This window comes from Corticium candelabrum, chromosome 12 (genome assembly GCF_963422355.1).
Source record: "Corticium candelabrum chromosome 12, ooCorCand1.1, whole genome shotgun sequence".
Taxonomy (NCBI): Eukaryota; Metazoa; Porifera; class Homoscleromorpha; order Homosclerophorida; family Plakinidae; genus Corticium; species Corticium candelabrum.
Window position 1 is genome coordinate 7,010,812 of NC_085096.1, and position 22,861 is coordinate 7,033,672.

General features: G+C 39.7%; 1 protein-coding gene across 5 annotated transcripts; it reads left to right on the forward strand.

Annotated features, from left to right (window-relative positions):
- The first annotated feature begins 12,068 nt into the window (after positions 1 to 12,068).
- On the forward strand, positions 12,069 to 22,145 carry LOC134187792 (cingulin-like). 5 transcript variants are annotated; one of them, XR_009971157.1, is made up of 9 exons: positions 12,069 to 12,171; positions 13,608 to 13,619; positions 14,722 to 14,853; positions 16,109 to 16,369; positions 16,649 to 16,903; positions 17,207 to 17,630; positions 17,696 to 17,857; positions 21,260 to 21,332; positions 22,023 to 22,145. XR_009971157.1 is itself a non-coding variant. In XM_062655949.1 (9 exons), the coding sequence occupies exons 1-9, from the start codon at positions 12,100 to 12,102 to the stop codon at positions 19,211 to 19,213; spliced, it is 1,728 nt and encodes a 575-aa protein (XP_062511933.1). In that variant the 5' UTR covers positions 12,069 to 12,099; the 3' UTR covers positions 19,214 to 19,312. The 5 variants fall into 5 exon arrangements, 4 of the variants coding, with proteins under 4 accessions (XP_062511933.1, XP_062511934.1, XP_062511932.1 ...); XM_062655949.1 differs by lacking the exons at positions 21,260 to 21,332; positions 22,023 to 22,145 and adding an exon at positions 18,729 to 19,312 and having other exon boundaries at positions 17,207 to 17,383; positions 17,459 to 17,630; XM_062655950.1 differs by lacking the exons at positions 21,260 to 21,332; positions 22,023 to 22,145 and adding an exon at positions 18,729 to 19,312 and having other exon boundaries at positions 13,608 to 13,702; positions 14,719 to 14,853.
- Positions 22,146 to 22,861: the final 716 nt, after the last annotated feature.

Sequence of the window (22,861 nt, forward strand, 5' to 3'; positions counted from 1 at the left end):
TGACCTTCTTTTGTGCGATTTATTTCCGTTTGGCAACATGGAGAGAATATGCGTTTGTGAGATTCTTTGGCGTAAAGGCAATGGACGCTGTCCTCGATTGTGTTCTAACAGTTTACGAGGCACTCATCTTTACACAGGAACACTTTTTTGCGAACTCCCTCGATCACCGGACCTTGCTATGTTGGCTGCACACTAAAGCTGCGCAGTTCTCCGGAGTGTTTCTTTAGAGCTAGAGTCAGTGAACGTAATATTGAGTAAGGAAATTAGCTAGATGATTGTCACTACCACACTGTAATAGTATGTAAAGACAGCTATCTTGCAGTGGACTGTCTGTCCCTTTGTCTTTGTGTCTATATGTGTATGTCTGCTTGGTGTCTTTTTCTGTCTCTTAGTCATTGTGTTTGTCTGTTTGGCTGGCTGTCTGTTTTTTGTCTGTTTGTCAATACATATATGTTCGAATATTGTACTATTATACATCAACTGCAACTCACTATAGTAAAGTTCAACTACACAGCAATTACAAGCTTCCAAAGTCTTTAAACTACAGCTGCACGCACAAGAAAGAATATTAGTTAATAGAAAGTAGAGTAAGAGTCCAACAGTGAGAAACAGGTAGAAACATGATTACAATCTCCACAGAAGACGCAATTAGACCACATGCACGTGGCCAAAGTAAGGCTGCGATACATCCAGCAGAATCTGAAGTCAGCGAAGAGAAAAACAGATGTAGACATGTGCAGTATCGGCGGCAGCAAAGTTTGATTACACTTTAATAACATCAATGAAGAAACGACGAAAAAACAACAAGAGCGTTTATTCCAGATAAGGGGACCCCAACATTGAACTTGGTATGACACAAGAAGCAATAGTGCCAGACGCCACCAATGCAACGAAACCTTTCAAGAAAACACTGCTTCTTTGTTGCTTTAGCTCTTCTTTCTTCTACGAAGGAGAACCGCTTGACGCTCCAGATCCGGGACTGTCTGTCTATCTGTTTGTCTGTCTGTAGATAGATTATTTGATTTTGACATTCAAAGTCAAGTCCATTAGTTAATGACTTTGTTGTTTGCAAGGACTGATGTGTATTTTTTAAGAATCCTAGCATATGTACAAGTAGAATCTGTATGAGAATAAATTATCTGTCTGTCTGTCTTTCTGTCTAATTGTCTAATTGTCCAAACACTAGTCCAAAAGCCCACAATGGGCCACACAACAAAACCCAACTACTTATAATTACCAAATGCTTCATCAACGTTCAGAGAGTTTTTAAACTGTCCTGCTCTTCCTAATTTTCTACTAATCAAATTGGCATGCATCTTTGCAATGCTATAGACAAACAGCGACACCAGTACGTCATGAACTCTTTACTGTTCTTTCTTCCATCTTCATCTGTTGAGAGAATGGACAGTCGATTAAGGAACTGAAGAGCATCATGTCCCCATCTTCCAAAATGTTTAAAAACTAGGGCAATGCAGTTAGAGGATCTACCCCACGTGTTCACCTCGCCAGCATATTTCTGTAATTTCACGGCTTCTCGTTTGGCTGCAGCTACGCCACCTTCCAAAGCTGCCTGGGAAATAATATGTTTGGCCCATGGGTGAGCCACTGAAATGTCGAGTTCAACGTCACTCCCAGATTGTGCATCAAATGCAATGATATCGGGTCTGTCATCAGTATTAATTTGTCGATTTCTTGGTTGTCGCTGATGTGTCATGTTTAGTTGCTGTAAGCAGTTGCTCCATACGCTCGATAGTGTTTCATGAGTCCATATAGGCCCACCTCCAGTTTTGCATAGTATCCATCCCCGTCAACATCTTTCTCACAATCACAAGTGGAAATCACTGATCCAAAGGGCATTTTCACAACCTAACCTCAAATGTGTTGCTAGAGGAAACTCACCAGGCTTTAATGCAAACTTTGTTGAAAGAGGTATTGAGTCAAGCCATGCACCTGCTCGTACTTCCTGAAGAGACCTAACCTTGCAGATGAGCGCTGAGACAATGGGTTTGCAGGAATAGATGATACAATGTTATGGGTACTTCCAAAGTCAATCTTTGTTGTAATTTTTAGTATTGCTCGTCAAATCAGCAATGGATTTGTCTGCTGGCAACGCATGATGCAGCTGATAGCTGATAGATCCTCCAGAAGAACCTGGAATTGGGCAAGATATAGTCTTGATGAGATAAATAAGATCTCCAAATAGTTGGGAAGACGAGTCAAAGACCAAAGGCACTCGTCTGACTGCTTCTTCATCAGGGAGATGTTCATTGCTGTGCTTTTCTGCTTTTGTTTGTTCTTTTTGCAATGCTGTCACACCTTCTGTTGACGCTGAGAAGAATATGATTTGTTGCTCTATGGCTGAGCCAAGGACACATCCAGACCTGTGTTTGACCCTGAATCCAAATCAAAAACTGTGATGTCTGAGCCATTGTCAGATGTTATGTAGGGATGTTGTGGCTTTCATCTGTGATGCATTTGAAGACTTCTCAGACAGTCAGACTGTACATTTGAAATATACTCATGGGTCCAAACTGGATCCTACCCCATTTGCATGTCGTGAGATGGTACCTCGAGTCATCCAGATTGCCGCAATCACACTGGTGGATACCGCTATTAATGGCGTAACCCAATCTCAAGCAACATTCAGCCATGCTCCTGCTCCCTTGCCCTTTATGGATCTTAACCTTACTCCATCCCTCATGCAACTGTCTGTCTCGATCATAGAAGATGTCTCTTGCCCTAATAACCTTCTAAGTTTTCTTGCATTGTAATTTTGTTGAGACTTGCAATAAGTTTGTATCGTCTTTCTTATCACCACAAATTTCATGCAAAGACATTAATAGTGATCCTCCATGATCTTTGGAACTGACCAAAAGATCCAAAGCAGATTGAAGGTCGGGATAAAAAATAGGTAACTCTTTTATTGCATAAACCCAAGAAACAACAAAAGCAGCACGAGATATGTAGAGAAGTAGAGAAGTTTTGCACATGAAGAGATTTTAGTGAAAACCTGGTTGTGCAGACCGTACACTCACTCTCACGAAACCGAGTTTCTGCTGATGGATCGAAGTTCGGGATATGTAACAACATGAAGTCATACCAAATCTACCCAATTTGTCTGGCAGTGTGCCTTGCTTCCAGGAACTGTCAGGAATGTTGCTATAGCCCATCAAGAAGGAGAACGTGTCTCATGAGTCTCAGCAGCAGGTTTGAACCATTTGGAGAATGTGGACCATGCTAGATGGTTCAAACAAGGAATATGACAGTACCTCAATAGTAACATTGCACCCTGCACTTCACCCCCTCTGTAATTGTTTACAAAGTTGTTTTCCTGGTTCCGCATATTGATAGCAGACGTTAGACACATATTCCTTAAGCTTGTTTTTAATGGGAGCACTAAGAATAATTTTATCTGCAGAAGATACTGAAATCTCATTAGAAACAGATCCAGAAGATTTTAGGTATGCAGAAGGAGAGTAGATTTCACAATTATTTGTAGAAATTTGAAGGCCTGTGTTTGAGAAACAGGTTTTAGAACTTTCAGGGAAGACAGGACTTTGTCTTGCAATCCCACCACAAAGACATTGTCGAGGTATGCAAGAACCTTGACAGACTGGATTGTATCCTGCAACTCAGATAAAACCGAATGAATGCCAGTTGAGAACAAAGCAGGTCCCAGTGGGTCTCCTTGGTGAATTCCTTCTTTGATGGAATAATAACAATAGAATTGTCCTGCTGATAGACCAAAGAACTGCTGTGAGAACACATCTGACAAACATGAAGCTAAAAACTTTCAGGTGACAAGACTGTGAAGACCGAGACACCCAATGCGCCAAACACAAGACTGAACTCTATTTACAAGTCACACTATATCTAGGTAATCCTACGCATGCGCATCCCTCATCACACTCCCCTTCTAACAGTGTTCTAACTACCCACACAACTTATTAGTCATCGTCCATGTCTTGGTTTTCATACTCTACTTCCTGATATCCTTTCTGCCGAGGATCCTCATCCTCCTTGAGGCTCTCACCTCCTATCCACCTGATCACTTGATTCATCTCCCGAATCGTCTGTCACCATTGCTGTACTTTCATCCGAATCTTGATCTTCTACACTTGTACTTGACACAATGTCCTCCTGTCCTGAATGCTGCTCCCACGACAGGGCTGCCTCTGGTGCTGCTTCCAACTCATTATAATGTCATTGATAGATCCTGGGATTAGCTGTCTGTAGTTGTTGACACCACTAGGTGCATCCCTTCCTATCAATTACCCGATACCGTGGACTTTTGTAGGGAGCCATCTTGCCTAATTTCCGCCTCTCTGAATGTTGCAATTTTCTGCGTACCAACTGGCCAATCTCAAACGGCTTCCCTGGTTCTGTCACTCTCTGTTTCTGCTTTTCCTGATGATATTCAATGCGTTCTTTACTTTTCTGTAAATCCCATTCACCAGCTGTAAACTCTCTTGTACTCAATTTCTTGCCATTTGACGAATATTCTCCTGCGTTCTCCACATCTCATCTGCTAGTTGTCCGGACTCTGCCCATCTTTTTACTAGTAGAGATTCTGGTCTTCTTGGCTCTTGGTTATACAGGAGCTAAGGGGTGAGTATCCAGTCGTTCCATTGACTTCTGTATATTGTGAGCTAGTTGTATGGCTGTCACTGCCCTAGGCCACGGAATTGAATTGTCCTCTATTACACATTGTACATTGTCCAGCAACTGATTTTGCCTCTCCACTTGACCTTGAGAACGAGGGTGATTTGGGGAACTGAGTCTGTGCTCCACCTCAAACTGCCTGCACATTTCTTCAAATACCTCCCCTGTAAAGTGTGGACCTTGATCGGACTTCATGGCCAGGGTACTCCAAATTGACGCACCCAACGATCCATCACTACTTGCACTGCTGTCTCTGCCTTACAATCTTTTGTAGGCACAAGGAGACAAAACCTACTAAACGCATCTTGCATAGCCAACACATATTGATATCCCTCTGATATAGACTTCTGGAAGGGCCGCAAAAATCAATCTGTACCTTATCCAGTGGATGAGCTGGAATATCCATATTCAACAATGGTGCTCGTTTGGGGTGCTTGGGTTTCTTATGTAATTGACACTCATTACAACCTCTCACATACTCCTGCACATCTTACTTCAAACGCAGCCACCAAACACTCTTCCTTGCTCATTGCCATGTCCTCTCTTGACCCATATGTCCAGAAGCTGGTGTATTATGAATGACATGGAGAAATCTGCGACGTAAGACTTTTGGCAGTACTACCAACCATTCCTCTTTTGTACCCAACGGTTTCTTTGATGACAAGTGTCCCTTGTAGTTCACATATTGAAGTACACCATCCATGCCTATCCTTAGTCGGCTATGTCTGATTGCATGTCATCTGTAATGTTCTCCTGAATATTCTCTCTCTGATTCTGTCCCTTCTCCAAAAGCCTCATCACTATCTCTAATTCTTTCTCGTCTTTTTTGTTTTGTCGAATTAATTTCAAATCAAATACTGGCCCTGTTTCCTGTCCTAAACACCCCTCCTTCATTTGTGCTTGCAGAGTTGCCACCAAGTGACCATCTGCTCCAACTCGTGACAAATAATCTGCCATTGCCATCGTATTACTCTTCCCAGCTTTCTGTATAGGATTGATCTCATACTGCTGCAAAAATTCAAGCCAGCGGTCTCTTTTTCCTTTTTCATCCGCCATATTCAGTGAATACAACTATTGGAGTGCTTTATGATCTGTAATAAGATCAAAAGGTTTTCCTAAATACACTCTGAATTTCGTAATAGCAAGAACCACTGCAAGTAATTCCTTTTCAGTTGTCCAATAGCGTCTCTCTGCCTGTGTCAATGCATGATGGTAAAATGCGATGGGCTTCAACTGTGCTCCTGCTTGTTCCCGATTTGCTAACATTACTCCTACTCCTTGATCGCTCACATCCATGACCAACACAAATTTCTTACTAAAGTCCGGAATATTTAGTGCCACTGCATTTGCTACACTTCGCTTTAAATCCTCAATGATCTAGTCATTTCCCTTGTCCATATCAATCTTTGTCGCCCATCTAGCTGCAATGCCTCATATAAAGGCTTGGCCATCTCCGACATCCCTGTTAACCATCTCTGTACATAGCAAAATGCGCCCAGCGCTTGTCTAAGTTTTAATATAGTTTTGGGTCGTTTCAGACTTCTCAATTGCTGTACTTGATGTTCTCTTATCCTAACTTGACCCTCCTCTATGACATGGCCCAGATACTCAATCCGTCGTGCTCCAAAAACGCACTTGCTGGTTGACAAAACTAGTCCGGCCACTCTGAGTTTTTCCAACACCCTGCATAACCGACTCATGTGTTCACTCCAATCTCGTCCCCACACAATAATATCATCAAGATAACAAAGAGCTTCTTTGAACTGACAATCTCCTAATATAACTGACATCATTCGTTGGAAAGAAGAGGGTGCGCCAGAAAGCCCAAAAGAACATCCTCGTTTCCACTGGAATTGTCCCCAAGGAGCTATAAAAGTTGTCATTTCTCTGTCTTCCTTCCTAAGTGGCATTTGATGGTATCCAGACTTCAAATCCATCGTCGAAAATATTTGTGTGTTCCCCAGTCTATCCAACAGATCATCCATGTGTGGAATCGGGTGCAACGTAGTAGGTAGTGATTGTGTATTAAGAGCACGATAATCAATCGCCAGACGAAGTTGGCCATTCTTCCTTCTTGCACAAACAATTGGAGCTGCCCATGGGCTGTTCGACGTTTCAATTAATCCTTGTCGAAGGAGATCTTCTATTTCTTTCCCCACTTCTTCCATTTCCTTTTGAGACAACCTTCGCGGTTTACTCGCTTTTGATGGAGACCTGGTTTCAGTCAGATCGAATGCTCTACACCCATATTCACTACTGGTAATTTCTGTCCCGGCATCCACATAACTTCATTATACTTTTGTAACAAATTCTTCAGTTCTACCTTCTGTTGGTTTGATAAGTCAGCTCCAATGGTGTATCTCTCAACTTCCTGCTAACTGTTGTTCCATCTGCTCTGTCCAATACACACATCTGTATACAATTTTGCCATGTACTCACCCTTCTGCAATGTTTCTGGCATAGTATTCGTATTAGCCACTCAAATCCAAACATTATTTGCTATTCTTGGCACTACAATCGCATGCTCTGGTTCAACCATCGCATCCTGACTCCTCAAGGGTTCCACCAAATACTCTTGACCAGGTTGTAACCCTTTGGCTGTACACGTGAGAAATACCTCTCATACCTGACACGGTACTCATTTTTTGAAGCCTTGCATGTACTATTGCCATCTTTCCTCCCAACTCTATAGTCATGTAACAAATTAATTCCGTTTCGTATCTCATGTAAATGTAACTTTGAACGATTAAAATCAAATGTGACCTTTCCTAGTCGACTCAAGAAATCCATTCCCAAATCATAGTGACCACCAATTCTTCCACTACCAGGAAACTTTGTACCATAATGTGAGAGGTACCATTCAAACAGACATCACCAATTAACTGACCTTTTATTCTGATCATTTCTCCTCCAGCTCCTCGACAGCCCTCCACTTCTGCTGTTTCCATCTTGGCCAATGCAGCTTTCACAGTCTTTCTGCTGCTACCAAACTAAAATCTGCTCCAGTGTCCAGCATAGCAACCACTCTATGCTTCTGAAACCGTATAAGAGAGACCTATGGATTCTTACCAATAGGCCTTCCGTTGTTGCCCAGTACAGTCCTCTGGTAGTTTTCCCCCGATTCTGTTTCTCTTCTTTCGTTGAATGTTGCAATCTACCAATGTTGTGTAACACTGCTGACTTTGGTGGCTGCCTGCCTCTCCACCTGTATTATTGACGAGATTTCCAATCTGGACACTCTGTAGTACACCTCCAACATTCCTTATATCCACCTGGATGAAATTGATGACAATACCAACATTCCACCTTTCTTCTTGTCTTGCCCTTACTCCCAATGCTTCCTTGTAACTGACGCTGATTACCACCAGCTTGGTAATGGCTACGCACCCCCAACTGGTTTGACATTTGATTTGTCACAAACACATCTCCAACACTGTTGCTGTTGTCTATCTCTTTGTCGGCTGTCACCTCTCCATCCAATGTCCCCTGAGACAAAGCCTTCATTGCTCTAATCACTGCCATGGCTTCCTCTGCTATGCTAAGTAGATCTTCATAGCTCTTTGGCTTCCCATCATCTGTCATCCACTTCTGCCTAAATATTTCCTGTCTAATGAAATTGCACTGAATATCTGAGATGACTTTCCATAGAACCCTCAATCTAACTGTCATTGCTTCCTCTTTCGCAAATACATAGCAAGCCAGCTGTCTCAATCGAGCCATAAACGAACGAAGCTGTTCCCCCTGTTGCTGCTCACTCTCCTCAAACCTCCGAATTGCTTGCTCCAATCCTCCTGATGTCTCATACCTGTTTCCAGTCTGCACATTAACTCACGCACGTCATTCATCCACGACTCACCTGCCATTTCTTCTTGATTCAACCACGCTTCCGGCTCACTCGACAGCTGTAACCGCAGCATCATGACCTGGTACTGCATGTCTTTCCGTCGTCTTATGCCTTTAGCACGATTTACCTTCTCAGTTAACTTAAAATGACTTTTAAATGCTAACCAGTTTGCTGGTGTCACGTCTTCTCCAAATTTCCTCGCTATTTTCACCTCTCTCCCTCTGTAGGTTTCCAAATCAGGGTCGCTGCTACTTGTTGCACCTCCATCCTTTTTCGCGACATTTACACACCAAAGAAACACAACCACTCCTGTCACCACTGTGAAGACCGAGACACCCAATGCCGAACACAAGACTGAACTCTATTTACAAGTCACACTATATCTAGGTAATCCTACGCAGCGCATCCCATATCACAAGACAAGACAGGTTCAAGAAGGTGGCATCTATATGAATTGAATTAGAAGCGTTCTTGACGTCTGTTTTTAGAACTATTATATGAGGATTGTGTATCAATAGAAGTTGTATGTGGTGGTGTGAAAAAGTTCTAAACCACTTTCTGTACCTACTCCATGCTGGTCCTGCTGAACGAAGATAGAAAAGGAGTTTCTCGTGTGCTTATGTGTTATATTGTCTTGGCAGTGTTCCAGCAAAGACTTTCACCAATGGCAATAGGTCTGACGTCCACATTTAGCTTTGGCAAGGAATAAGTCAAGAAGACGAGAAACGCTCAAGTGTATTGAGCCAGGAAGAGACCCATGAGCAATGGCTGAACATGCAAAGTGAATACATTCAGCTAACTTCTCATTTTCTATCAAACTTCTGAAGTGTTCATATTGCCACCCTGAAAGCTCTGTTCCTGATCCTTTGGTGAATTATGTCTGTTTGTGTGTCTTCTGTCTGTCTGTCAAATAACATGTATTTCAAACATACATCTATAATACAATGCTAGCAAGGTAACTATATAAAGTTCTGTAACTACGAGAGTTTACTAGAACTAGATTTTAAAAAAGCATGTAACACTTAAAAGAGAACAATGCAGACTACCCGGAGCCAATTTAGTGGCTGAAAAACTGGATCTGTCTGTCTGTCTGTCTGTTCCTCATCAAGTTGATCCAAGAAATAGGTATACTGACTCTGAGAACAGGCCAGATATAACAACATATAATCCCACTGGACACTTGACAAAAGACCTGGACATTCCACTTGCTCATCCACATTCTTGTGACATTGTACAATCAGCTGCCAAAATATCAGGTTATGCAGCTGAGTTGAGAGAAAAATGCAAAATGACAAAATATGGTCAACAGCAGTGTATAGCAGGATCTGATACAACATGTATTCCACTGGTTTTTGCACACTTTGGCTTTTGGGTCCCTATGGCTGAAGACTATCTCGATAAGATCTCCAAAATTTCAAAAGATGCAAATGGAAAAATCAGCGAAACAGACTTTAGAGACAGATGGAGGAAGCAACTGCCTATAGTTGTACAGTCTTGCAACTCTCGTGTGATTTTTAAAAAGTTGTCGAAGTTATCTAAGTGCAATTTTGATGATTTTGTGTATGATAAAGACGTTCAACATTTTGTTCATTGACTGTTGTTATGCATACGTAAAGTTAGCGATTGTTATTGGTAGAGTAAGAGTTCAAATATATCAATCTGTCTGTCTGTCTGTCTCTGTCTGTCTGTATTTAGATAGATTATTTGATTTTGACATTCAAAGTCAAGTCCATATGTTAATGACTTTGTTGTTTGCAAGGACTGATGTGTATTTAAAAAATCCTAGCATATGTACCAGTAGAATCTGTATGAGAATAAATTATCTGTCTGTCTGTCTTATTTCACTATTGAACACAAAAAGCAAAATTTTACCAGAACACTATAGGTAAAAACTGCTGTCTGTCTGTCTGTCTGTCTGTCTGTCTGTCTGTCTGTCTGTCTGTCTATCTGTCTGTCTGTCTGTCTGTCTGTCTACAATTACAATTACACAAATAACAATTAGCATTAATAAGCTCCCCTACGGAGCCTACAAACCGAAATTTAGTTTACTGAATTGAAAGTTGAACAACATCTAAACTCTGGTCAGTATTCTGTCCATATGTTACTCTGATCATCTTTCTAGCCAACACCGAGGCATTGCAATGCTGAAGTTGTACTGACAAGCGTCTTCTCCAATGTGTTTTGAAATCTGAGGGATTGTTTCTTCCTTCTTCATCTCTACATAGTTTGGAAAGTTTATTGAGGAACGTTGATGCTTCTTCTCCCCACCCACCAAAGTGCTCGAAAACTAGTGGAATAAGGGTAGGAGTGTACCCTCCAGGCAACTGCTCTTGAGAATATTTGCTATGTTTGATGTCTTCTCTTCTTCTTGCTGCAGCTCCATCCGTAGTTGCTGCACTTTGCAGAATGTCCTGGCTCCAGGGGTGAGCAAGGGCCACATCAAGCTCGACATTTCCCCCACATGTTGAGTCAAACACAACAATGTCTGCTCTATTGTTGGATGTTGTATATCTATCTTTTGGTTCAATTTGATGCTGGCATTGTAGACTGCTCATGCATTCAGACCAGCACAAAACAACAGAATTGTGAGACCAAACTGGGCCTCCACCCATCTTGCATGTTAGTAAATGGTACTCTTCAACATCTAGTGACTTTCCACATTCATATTTAGTGGCCCAAGGTGGTAAAGACAAAGGTAGACCCAATCTGAGAGAAGCCGCCAAGACAAAATTGCCAGATGAAAGTGCAAACTTCTCTGAAGATGGAATGGAATCTAACCATGCTCCTGCTCCTTTACCTCTAATTGAACGCAACGTGCTGCATCTCGGTTAGAATCAGTTTCAATCAATTGATCTGCTTTCGATTGTACAAATTCTGTTGTTAGACGATGTTGCAACTTTTTTGTGTTAGGCAACAAATCCGACAACGTGGAAATATCTTTGAGATGGTGTTCTAAAGTTAGCCCAATATCACTCGCATGATTAGATGATGTCACTAGAGAGTTGACTTGATCTTGAAGGACAGGAAAGCGATCAGGCAATATCTTAAGAGAATGTGCCCAGCTGGCAACAAAAGCAAAGGGTGCCACTTCGTCTGTCTGTCTGTCTGTCTGTCTGTCTGTCTGTCTGTGTAGGTCGAATTGATGAACAGAGGATTGGACTGAGGTGGATTTGTATACTTTTAAAGATTTGCTTGTTGTATCTTTAAGCTTAAAGTCAATAAAACAAAATGTCTGTCTGTCTGTCTGTCTGTCTGTCTGTCAAGGGTATTTCACTATTAATAAAGAACTTTAACTCTACATGAAAGTGAAGCTAAAACAACTATGGTATGTCTGTCTGTTTGTTTGTGTATATTTTTGTAGGCATGATGTATGCATGTTTGTACGTACATGTTTCTTTGCTTGCTTATGTGTTCAATACATACAATTATTACAGCAATTATTAATATTGTGTAGTATAGCAAATGGGGCACAAGTAAAGCAGAGGAATTGAGATTGATATTATGTCTTTTGTGTTAGCATACTTGGGAGTGATTGTGTAACTAACTAGTATTCTTTTCACAGGGACTGGTGAGTGTGTTACAGTCAAGCGTGGATGTTGTATGGTCTTTCTTATATTGTCTTTTCGCATTTTCTGTTGCGTTGTTTACTGGATGAACATCAGATGGTAAGCTAGGACAGTACCATGTGTATGTTTTATTTAATTAAGAGCAAACAACGCATCTATATGTAGCTTATATACTATAATGTGTATTGCTGGTTTGTTGTGTTGTTGTGAAGCATATGAACTGTTATGGTTATGTGCATAAACTTCATGCACTCAATGTTTGATGCTGGGTTACATTTAGCAATATGATTTTAAATGAATGTGACAAATAGCTAGAACACATCGAATGCTTGCCTAAATACTCTTTTTATTGTTATTGTCAAGCATTTTGAGTACTTTGTGCATATGTTAACTGTTTGGACTAGGATCCTGAAATCCATTAATTCAATTAGTTTTCTGTAAATATGTTTTTGAATGATTGATTGAATGATTTATTTATTTCGCACCTAAACGGTACAGTTCTCTCGGGGCAATATCAGCAGTCAACTTAATCCTTTTATTACTGTTTTGATCCTGTCGCTTATTCTGTGGTAAGTGGTTGATAATAAACTCTTCTACTCACTTTATTGTGGCATCCACACAGGCTATAGGCTTCTTAGTTATTATGTATGGCACATCTAACAATCCGTTTTGTGAAGTCTTTACTAGAAGCAAGTCATTAGAAGTAGGGTTTACAGAAAAAGAAGCACAGATCTAACTTCCACTGATTTTTCAGATCAAATGATATAAGACATAATGAACAAGTTATGGACTAACGTAGTAGACGTGCTCTTGCTCTGTTTTAGTAAGAGACTGCTTTGCCTACATTGTTGTGATGAGACTATGTAGGGTCAAAATCCAGATAATTTTAGGCGTATATTTGAACTACTGATTAACAGACACACAATTACAGAAATGAGCCATAACAGTGCTCCCCAATGCAATGTACACGTCTCCAGTTATACAATTTGAACACACTCTTAGCCATAACAGCTGACAGGATGAGAGAACAGGTATGTCAGGTGGTGGATGAGAGTGGTGGCTACATGTATTATGCTTAAAATGCTTTTTTAGTATATTTGTTGCGCATTGTTTGGTTCGTTTTGTTTTCCTGTTTTTCTATAATTCACTCTGTTGGCTGACTTCTGTTTTGCTTATTTTTTAATTCTTTTGGCTTGCATTTTCTTGCTTGTGTGTCTTGTTGTTGTATTATATGCATATATAGTGTGCTTAATGTCGACAGGTTTTATCTAATGGAATTGATATTATTGAAAGTTGAAGTAAAGAGCTGATGATGGCACATTTTGTATTGCTTATTTTACTGTGCATGAGAGCTTAGAGGAAATAAGAGAATGGAGAAATTGACATAGCTGACAGATAAGACACTACTGGTTGTTATTTAGCAAACAACCTTTATCGCAACACAAGTAATTATTTAACATTGTTGTTGATGTGGTTTAGTGTAATGTAACATGAGTGTTAGTGTTGAACTAATAATTTTATTTTTTATATCACAGAAACGGGAAGTGGTGAGTCTGTTACAGTTGACTGTTGGTGTTGTGGTCTCACACTATGTTTTGTATCTCATTTATTCTAACTGGGTGAATATCAAGTGAGTACATGTCATGTGTAATACATATTTTAAACAATCTAATAAAGGTTGTGAAGCAGCATCTGTCAGTAGCCCAAATACTGTGTTACAAGGCCATGTGTCCTTCTTTAATTAATTGAACTGCAATATTTTCTCATCATTGTTGACAGTGATTGAATTGAGGAATGAATGACTGGTAGGATTGGATGATGTAGTGACGTAACTTGTGAAACAAACAGCTGTTTATTGTTAGACAGGTTTACAGCTAGGATTTACCTTACTGAAGATAAAACTATTAAAGCTAAACGTATCAATGAATAGTATATTGTTATTTTACATAAATACAATGTGCTCTCTTTAACACAAAAGAGCATATGTACTAAGTATTTCACAAAATATTCACAGGTATACTGACTGTTGTGTTCTGCGAAGCTGTCTATATGTGTACGCCAACCCAAACCATTGGTCTTTGATTGGGCCATTTTGAGACACCAACACTCCTGCCTTATGAATGTCTATTTAGAAGCTCTATCTGCTGTCTATAATAACAAAATTCCATAACCATAACTTCATGACTTCTAATGGTGAGACTGGATAATGTTGCACACATCAACTATTCTTTAAAAATGCTGTCATTATTGCAAAACATCACTTACTTGCACAACTGCAGAATTGACTGGCTATAATTTTTTCAACATATTTTTATAATTATTGGAAATGATATTTTGTCATCTGGACTGTGTCTCTTCAATTACCTGGTAAACTGAACCAAACTTGTCACTAATGAACAAGTAATGTGGCCACTTCTTACTAGAAGCATTCTGTGTTTCTGTACTCATCTGTTTGTCTGTTTGTAAGACCGCACACACAATGACTTCCGTCAGTGTGGTTGTAAATCTGTTTATGTACTGTGTTTAACTAGATTTAGCATTTCAACAAATTTTAACAAATAGTTTGGGATAAGATTTGTGAACAGCAGTCGCATTTAGTACTGTATTGTTTGTTTTTCTGACAATTGATTGATTTTGTATCTGTAGAAGTTGTCAGAATCAGCAGATGAACATGATCAGTCTTCAGGTTCAGATCACAATTTAACACAATCAAGTCAGCAGTTGCAGGACGCTGTTGGTCGAACTGAATCAAAAGAGAGTACGTCCAAACAAAACCAAGAGGTAACAGAGAAGCAACAGTTGAAAGTTGATAATTATTGTACTTGGTTTATGTCCTTGTCAGTTGTTGCTGAATTAAGTAATCTATGTGTATTTCAATTAGCTGTTATTAAATTTGTCTTTGTTATTTTTGTGTGTTTTTGTTTATAATTTTATTTTACCATATTGCAATTGCATGACTTTGTATACGTTGCAATTTCCTGGCTTGTATTTACTGCTTTTGGTTGAATTTACTAAACTTGGATATCTGAATTGAGGTTGCTGTATAAAGTTATTCTGAATCTTTTACTTTCAGTAATATTCGTTCTGTTATGCTTCAATCATCAGACGTTTCAACAGATTCAGCAATATGGTATAATGCCAGGGATGGTCGAACATAGTCCCATGCCTCCCATGCCTATGCCAATGGTACTCAAATGAATTATAGTTGGACTGTTTTTAACACAGTAGTTAAGATGGGATTTGGTAGGTGTCTGGGATACTCGATACTGCAGAACCATATAGACAATATATTTTCCAGATCTGGCTATGTGATAGGGTGTCCGAGGCATAGAAGTCGTGTGTTTCTGCTACCCTGAACTCATGTCAAGATAATTGAGGGAGGTGTCAGGTGGATGGATCTTGACTGGGAAACCAATTTATCATGGCAGGTGCAGCAGAATGTGCTGACTTTTTCTACAGGTAAATGTAGGAATAGCTTGATTTCACTAAAATTAGTAGGGTATGCTGATGATATGTCAATAGATCCTTTGTGTCACAGCAGCGCACAGAGAAATTAAGCTATGCATCATACAGTAATAATGAGGAGAGAGCTTTCTTAATTATGTTGGCATTAGATAGACCTGTAATTAACCCTAGGTTATGATAGTCGTCCTATTTAATATCACCATTGAAAGATGTCCTTAAAGTCTCTGATGTTAACCTTTTAACTTTGAGAAGCAGCCTTGTGTAGCCTCGTCCCCAGACTCACGTGAGTCTGGCTGTGTCCGGTTCCCGTATGACATTTTCGGGAGGCTGAAAATGTCATACGGGAACCAGACACTGCCAGACTCACGTGAGTCTGGGGACGAGGCTAGCCTTGTGCATGTCAGGTAACCTTTGGAGGAAGAGGGTTAAGAGTATTCACTTTACAGAAGTTGCAATGTGGCTTGTTGAAAAAGCTAGGGATATGAACTTTGTAACTGCAATTGTAGATGTGATAATTTGCTAGTTAATATGCGACTGTTTCTTGTTTGATTTGTATTTTCTATTATTTTAGAAGGCAGCTGATCAGGAATGTGTTGGGGAAGGCAGCAAGAATTGTGAAGAATTTTTAAAACAAGTGATAGAGGACATGACAGAAGAAATGGATTGTCTGAGAGAGGAAATTGCTGAAGTCACACAACAGAAAGAAAAAGAAATGAATTCTGTAATGAAAGATAGAGAAATCTGGGAGGCAAAAAATGCTCAGCTTCAGAAACGGATTGAAAAACTGGAGATAGAAAAGGAAGAATTGCACGAAGCTCAGTTGCACCTACAGGTTAGTGTCTACAGGTTAGTAGTAATTTTGTTGTCTTCTTGCAACTAAACAGACAGCAGTATACAATATAGTTAAAGAGCACAATCGTTGAAATACACTAAAAACAAGGAGATGGACGGTAGTGGATGTCATAAATTGCGAAAGCACTCGAAGAGTTCAGTGCAATTACAGTCTAGCTTGCGTTTGTATTTGGGTTACTGTGGTTAATGTAGCAGTGACATCCTCTGGCATTTTTTTATGAAGGCAGCTGATGAATTGCCTGGATTTCATTGTTTGCAGGAGGCAGCTGACCAGGAAAGAGAAGGCAGCAAGAAATATGAAGAGTTGGTTAGACAACTGACAGAAGAAGTGGATCGAGGAAGAGAGGAAAGCAATGCAACAAGGAGGGAAATTGCTGAAGTCATACAACAGAAAGAAAATGAACTGAATGAGGCAATGAAATGTAGAGAAGTGTTGCAGACAGAAAATGCTCAGCTGCGAAAACAGATTGAAAAGCTACAAGAAGAACTAAAGGAAGTTCAGTTACACTCACAGGTCAGAAACTTTCTTGTCTTCTTAATGTATAACGAGGACAGTTTTATGAGTCTATTAAGATGTGATGCTGGGAAGACGGACTATAGTTTAGTAGTTGGCAAACTGCATGAGCACTCATGGAAGTTGCAGCCAATACCATTGGAGGTTATCTTGTGAGTGTGTTCACGTTGGTTTCATTCCTCAATGTGGTGGGGACACACATGTTGTAATGTTGTCACAATGTAAATTTTGAGTAGATGCATTCATAGTATTATGTTTAGTGTTAATGATAACTTTATATTTTTTAAATTTGTTTTATTTTAGCATTCAGTTGTTTGTGATGCGTCCCACAATGCTGAGCAGCAGGACGTTGAAGCTGACCAACAACAAAGTAGAATGCTCAAGGAGAGAGAAACTTTACTTGCTGATTTCAGCAAGCTTCAAACTGAACATGAAGATTTAAGGCTACAATACCATGACATAATTGTGCTGCTGAAAGAGGTGAAGGCAGTATTTAAAGGATGTTCTTTTTCACAGGAAAGTAAAGACTATAGTACACAGCATTTTCCTATTCAGGAAAAATTGGATGAATTGAGTAGTGCAGTGGAAACCCTTCAACACCAGCCAAATCAAGAAGTTAGGAAGCTGCAGTCATTCAATTTGCAGCTCCAAAATGAACTGTGGCAGCAGACAGAATTGTCATCGCAAGTGAAAAAGGAGCTCCAACTTCTTAAAAAAGAATTAGCAGGTTAGACGTATGTTATCTCCTTTAATTGACAACATAGAGAGTAATGTGCAATCAATTGGTTGAAGGTAAAGCAACACTGCAAGACGGCCAAAGTCAGAATCATCTAGACTTATTACACATTCATGACAGAGTGAAACAGCTGGAAATGATGATGGCAAGTTCTGTGTCATCAGGTGTTTCTACAGCAAATGCTGCTGTCAGTGCTGTACAGCTTGACTCTATGAAAGGTGCACAAATTATGTTGTATCATGTCACGTGATCTTTTGCATTATTATTATTATTGGTTGATAGAATGGGTACAGATTGTTAGTACTGAGTACCATATCACTGTAGCGACTACTCTACCCTATCGTTGCTAGGATCAGCGACAACATAGATGTTAACACAGATAATTTTATATATACATAGTTGTGTAGTTGGACTACTATCTATTGCAGAAACAGGAAACCTACATTTAGCACACTAAATGGTTAAGCAGAAAACAAGCATGATCAAATCACTTAGTGTATAGGCTTTGTTGTGGGTATTGTGTTTTGTGGCAGCTAATTGCCTAGATAAGCTCTTCTGCTTCCTCTCGCTATTATCACGGAATTAGCTGTGACTCGATCCCCTTGGGGAAACACGACGATACGCTCTCCTCATCGATGCAATATGTCATAATTGCAGGGGCAGATTTAGGGGGAGTACAGCCCTCCAAAGTGCTATGTTTAAACAAGAATTTCTTTCTGTGTTGTGTGGCAGCTTGATCTCCATCACCCTTAGTCCGATTTAGTATCTAGAGCAAACAACCAATACAAATCGTCAACATAAATTTTAAAGTTTGTACCATATTATGAAGAGATTTTTTGGAAAATAACATGATGACATTAATATGAGCATTGATGTGATGTCATGCAAGAGAATGTTCTCCCCCTTCTGGAAATCTTGGATCCACCCCTGAATTGTGCAACTCTTTTATAAACATGTTGTATAGGATGTAGAAGTGCATGTGTATACATAGGGATATACTTGAATTATGCAACTCCTTTATAGACTTGTGGTATCGGATGTTGAATTGCATGTGTACGTACTAGCTGTTTATACGTATGTATTTTGCAGGTCCCTGTCTTTGGCTGCCATTGTCTCGTGTAGTGGAAGATGATGATATTGAAGTGATTGCACTGGAAGCCAGTAGCAAATGGAAGCAACTGGGAAGAAACTTGACATTTCGTCCAGTTGAAGTAGATGACATTGTGTCTCAGATAAAATACGACAATCCACGAGATTCTGATAGGCTTTTTATCCTAATTGATGAGTGGAGATCGAAAATTGGAAGACAGGCGACCCTTGGCAAATTGCTAGAAGCTTGTCAGAAAGTGGGCAAACAAACAGAAGTGGAAGCTGCACTTAGTAGACGTAGAAAGCTGCCCAAAATCACAAATGTAGCGGTTCACTGCACAAGTAGAATACTGACAGGAGGTGTGACCCACATAGTGTCCAGTACTAGAGTAGCTGAGGCCAGGAGGTCACCTGTCCGTTTTAGTGTGAAAGATATCACTATGTCCAGCAGACAGGATGAACAAAATACTGATGATATTGACTGACCTTTGAGGTACAATAAACTAGCTTATACGAAACGTATTGTGTATATGTTAATTAACTGGATGCTGTCGTGCTTACATAGTCATATTGCCGCAAATGAATTCTCATGAGTAATTTTTATGCCAATTGCCAAACTCTAGCTCACATGTGTCACTGTGGTTCCTTACCGATTTCTTTCCTGGCTCGATCTGACATGCAACCAAGACCAGCAAGGAGTGAGAACGGAAGAAGAAGAAAGACTTTGAAGCTTTTTTGTTGCATTACTTTATTAATGCACAGCAGGTTTGCATAGGGACATATACGAATACTGCAAAGAAGCAATAGTTGAAACTATTGCAGTGGCCGTTTGGTATAGTATCAGTGTGGAATTGATGCTCGCAGTTGGTCTGTCATTGGAGCAACTGCACTACATTGTGGCGATGCAGTCGATGTTGCCTATATGTAATCATGGTAAATTGACTGCCAGATCTTCAACAACCTAAAACTGTATTTATTATTAGTTTGAGAGCCATTTTTCCAGAAACCATCGTTGTTCAACAAATTCTAGGAGAAATGTAAGTCACCTCGAGTTGTTCTCAGAGTAATGACATGGTTAGATTCGGGTTCTATGGGACATTGATATGAATACCACTATAAGCTTACTTACTAGTAGACACTTAAAGCAGGTGAGAGATAGGAGGGAGTAAAGGAGAGTGTAAACTGCTTGCTAACTGTCCTGGAAATGGTCCGAGTGTGTTTTAATGGCAATGGTGAAATTTGAGAAATATTTCAATCACAAGATAACATATAGTTATTTATTGGAACTTTAATAGTATCTATGTTGTACACGTTTATTAACTTGCTGTAAAATTTGGTGACTTTGAAAGACCAACTGTTTATGAGATGAGGAAGAATGCTTTTGTTTTAGTTAATTAATTAATTAATTAATTGAAACATTAACTTAAATGTTATGATTTTATGTGTACCTTCACGGTTTGTTCTTTAATTAATGCACATGACATAAGTAACAATTGCCACAGGTACTGTTGTGTGGCTATAAGATGGTACTAAATCTGTTTTGCATTAGAAGAAATAGCGTTTAGCATGTAGTCTTACGCAGCCAGTCCCTCCCCTTTTTTATTTTCTTTGGTCATAACTTAATTTAATTAATTACTGTCTCAAAACTGCAGCTGATTGATTTTATATGTTAGGCAAAGAACTTAACCCACGCATTTGCTCTTGACACTAAAATGAAGTAAGCTGTGTTTTTCTTAATTACCGGCCTATAGCTTGTATCCTAGTATGTAATTTGTAGACATGTAGGTAGGTTGTAAACGGATTTAGCCGATTTACATTACGTTTTGTTACATTTGACAGCATGGTGACAGTGGTAGGTTAATTAATTGAGTAATTGTTAGATGTGGTGTCAGCACTTGTCACTCGATCAAACAAGAGGATCAAAGGTTGTGCTGATCAAATAGTATTAAATACCTTTAGTTGTTGTGTGGTTGTGAGGGGAGGAGGGAGGGATGTGACAGAGAGAGGGAGGAGGGAGGGAGGGAGGGGACAGAAAAAGAGAAGGGAAATAAGGATGAAAGGGAGAGAATGAGGAGGGAAAAGAGGAGAGGTAAGGGTAGAGAAGAGGGGCTTGCAAGGAGGAGAGAAGAGGGTATTGAGATAGGAAGTCTTCAGCTTTGTCACTAGGTTCTACAAACACTTTTTATTACCTAGCAGTGGAGATGCGGAATACTGAGGTATATATTGTCTAGCGCTCTTTGCCAAGAGTCCATCTTACAACACAGAATTCAATGTTTGAGTGCTGCATCATAGTAGCACGGAGTCTTGTAAAATGATATTTAGTGTATTGTTAGTGGTACGTGGATATGGCACATGCACAAGCATTACCTAGTTTTTCTATAATTTTGCTTGTTTTACCGTCATTTGTCATTTGTTATGCAGCATTTAATTGCCTAGTTGTAGATCTATATGCACAAGAATGGGGACTGCATGGATATTGACAAAGTTTGTAGTCGTAATGTGGCGTTCAATTTGTACAAGATTGTTTGTAGAGTGCATTTTGCACCAATGATGGACAGCTTCACGAAGTCTTGTGACATTCCAGAATTCAAGTCAACAGGAAAGGTAAGATGATTGTTTGAGTCTTATGTAGACCAATTGTTTATGTAGTTTAGGTGTATAATTAAATGTGTCGTGTTCACTGGTATCCTAGCTCTTTCAATAGAATTGATAAGTGTTGTCTGCAAATACACAACTCTCAACAAATTTGAACTTTCATGTGTTGTTGGTAATAGTTGCAGATTTCCAGCACACTGAGCTAGACTTGTCTTACATGGTTGCCTCTGTTCAAACAGCCAGCAAAGTATGAAAGTATAGTAGTGAAGTGACACATACGAGCAATTCTTTACAGCTGATATCTCTGGTGGATATATATATATACTAGACAGCGAAAACCATATAATGCTTTCTCAGTTTATCAGACTAGACTGTTGTTCCCACTAAAGCTCGGAAATGTTAATACCTAGCAGCATTGTTGGGAAACCTCTGTGAGAGGAGAATACGTAACCCGTACATTTTGCACATTTGATCATTGCGAATTGAAGAGGCAAACCAGTACTGGCATTAGTCTCACGCAACCAGACCCTATTCCCGTAATACTTCCTAGGTCTTTAGGACACATCCTCTGTTTGAATTGGGAACATGTCATCACAGTTGAGATGCCCATATGTAACATTGATCTTTGCTGTTATGGTCGTAGGTTGACTATTTTCGTCCACCACTTAGGCTTTTAAGCTATGTACATTGTTATTGTAGAGAATGAAACAGATGAGAGTGTTAAGAAACCAGAAAAGGATGATACAGTAGGATCAGGAGGGCAGCTGGTAAAGTGTAAAGGGACACTGCAAAAGATATTGTCAAACAAGTCAGTTTCACAAGGCAAGAAGACATGTGAACAGCTATTGGAAGCAGCTGTATACTTACATTTGTGTTATAGAAATTCAAAAGATGAAGCCACATAAATTTGACAAAGATCAAGATGGAAATTTCTACATTGTCTTTATCAATGCAGCTGCAGTATGTCTTTGTAATTAATTCATGCTCGATGAGTTGCATGAACAGTGTTAATTATTGGTTTGATTGTTTGCCGAACTGCGTGCTTGTGTGTATGGTATTCAAACGTATGATAAACTACTAACGAAGCATATTGCTAGACAAATTGTGCCAGCTATTGCAACGACTTCTGCAGTTGCATGCATATGCAGGATTGGTTGGTGAAACCTTGTGTATATGGTTTCGTTATCTAACAGTCTGTTCCAGCTAGTCTGTTCTTTGCTTGTGCACCTTGCATGGACAGTTAGACCAGTTTTAGTGGCATTCTCTACAATGTCTGCTGTTCTTGTTTCTTTAGGTGAGTATTGAATTGTGTTGTGAAAGGAGGTCACATAGCTAGACCATGCCATATAGAAATGTTTTTTTGAATTTGGCTATACATCCCGATTCCTCTTATGGTCCTGTCTGAACCAGCTGCTGCTGAGAGAACTGAGATTGGAGAAGGCTCTCATACACATGATGGGACAAGTGGGAGGTCTGAGGACATCGCATGCGACTACTTATTGAAAGAGCTAGTTCCTTTGTTGTAAGATACCATTAAC

What these genes read in the sequence shown, in the direction of transcription:
- LOC134187792 (XM_062655948.1), top strand. Translation starts at nt 12,100, where the DNA reads ATGTTGTATGGTCTTTCTTATATTGTCTTTTCGCATTTTCTGTTGCGT. An exon ending in AAGCTCAGTTGCACCTACAG is followed by an intron (nt 16,370 to 16,648) that starts GTTAGTGTCTAC and finishes CATTGTTTGCAG; the next exon opens with GAGGCAGCTGACCAGGAAAG. An exon ending in ACAGCTTGACTCTATGAAAG is followed by an intron (nt 17,858 to 18,728) that starts GTGCACAAATTA and finishes TGTATTTTGCAG; the next exon opens with GTCCCTGTCTTTGGCTGCCA.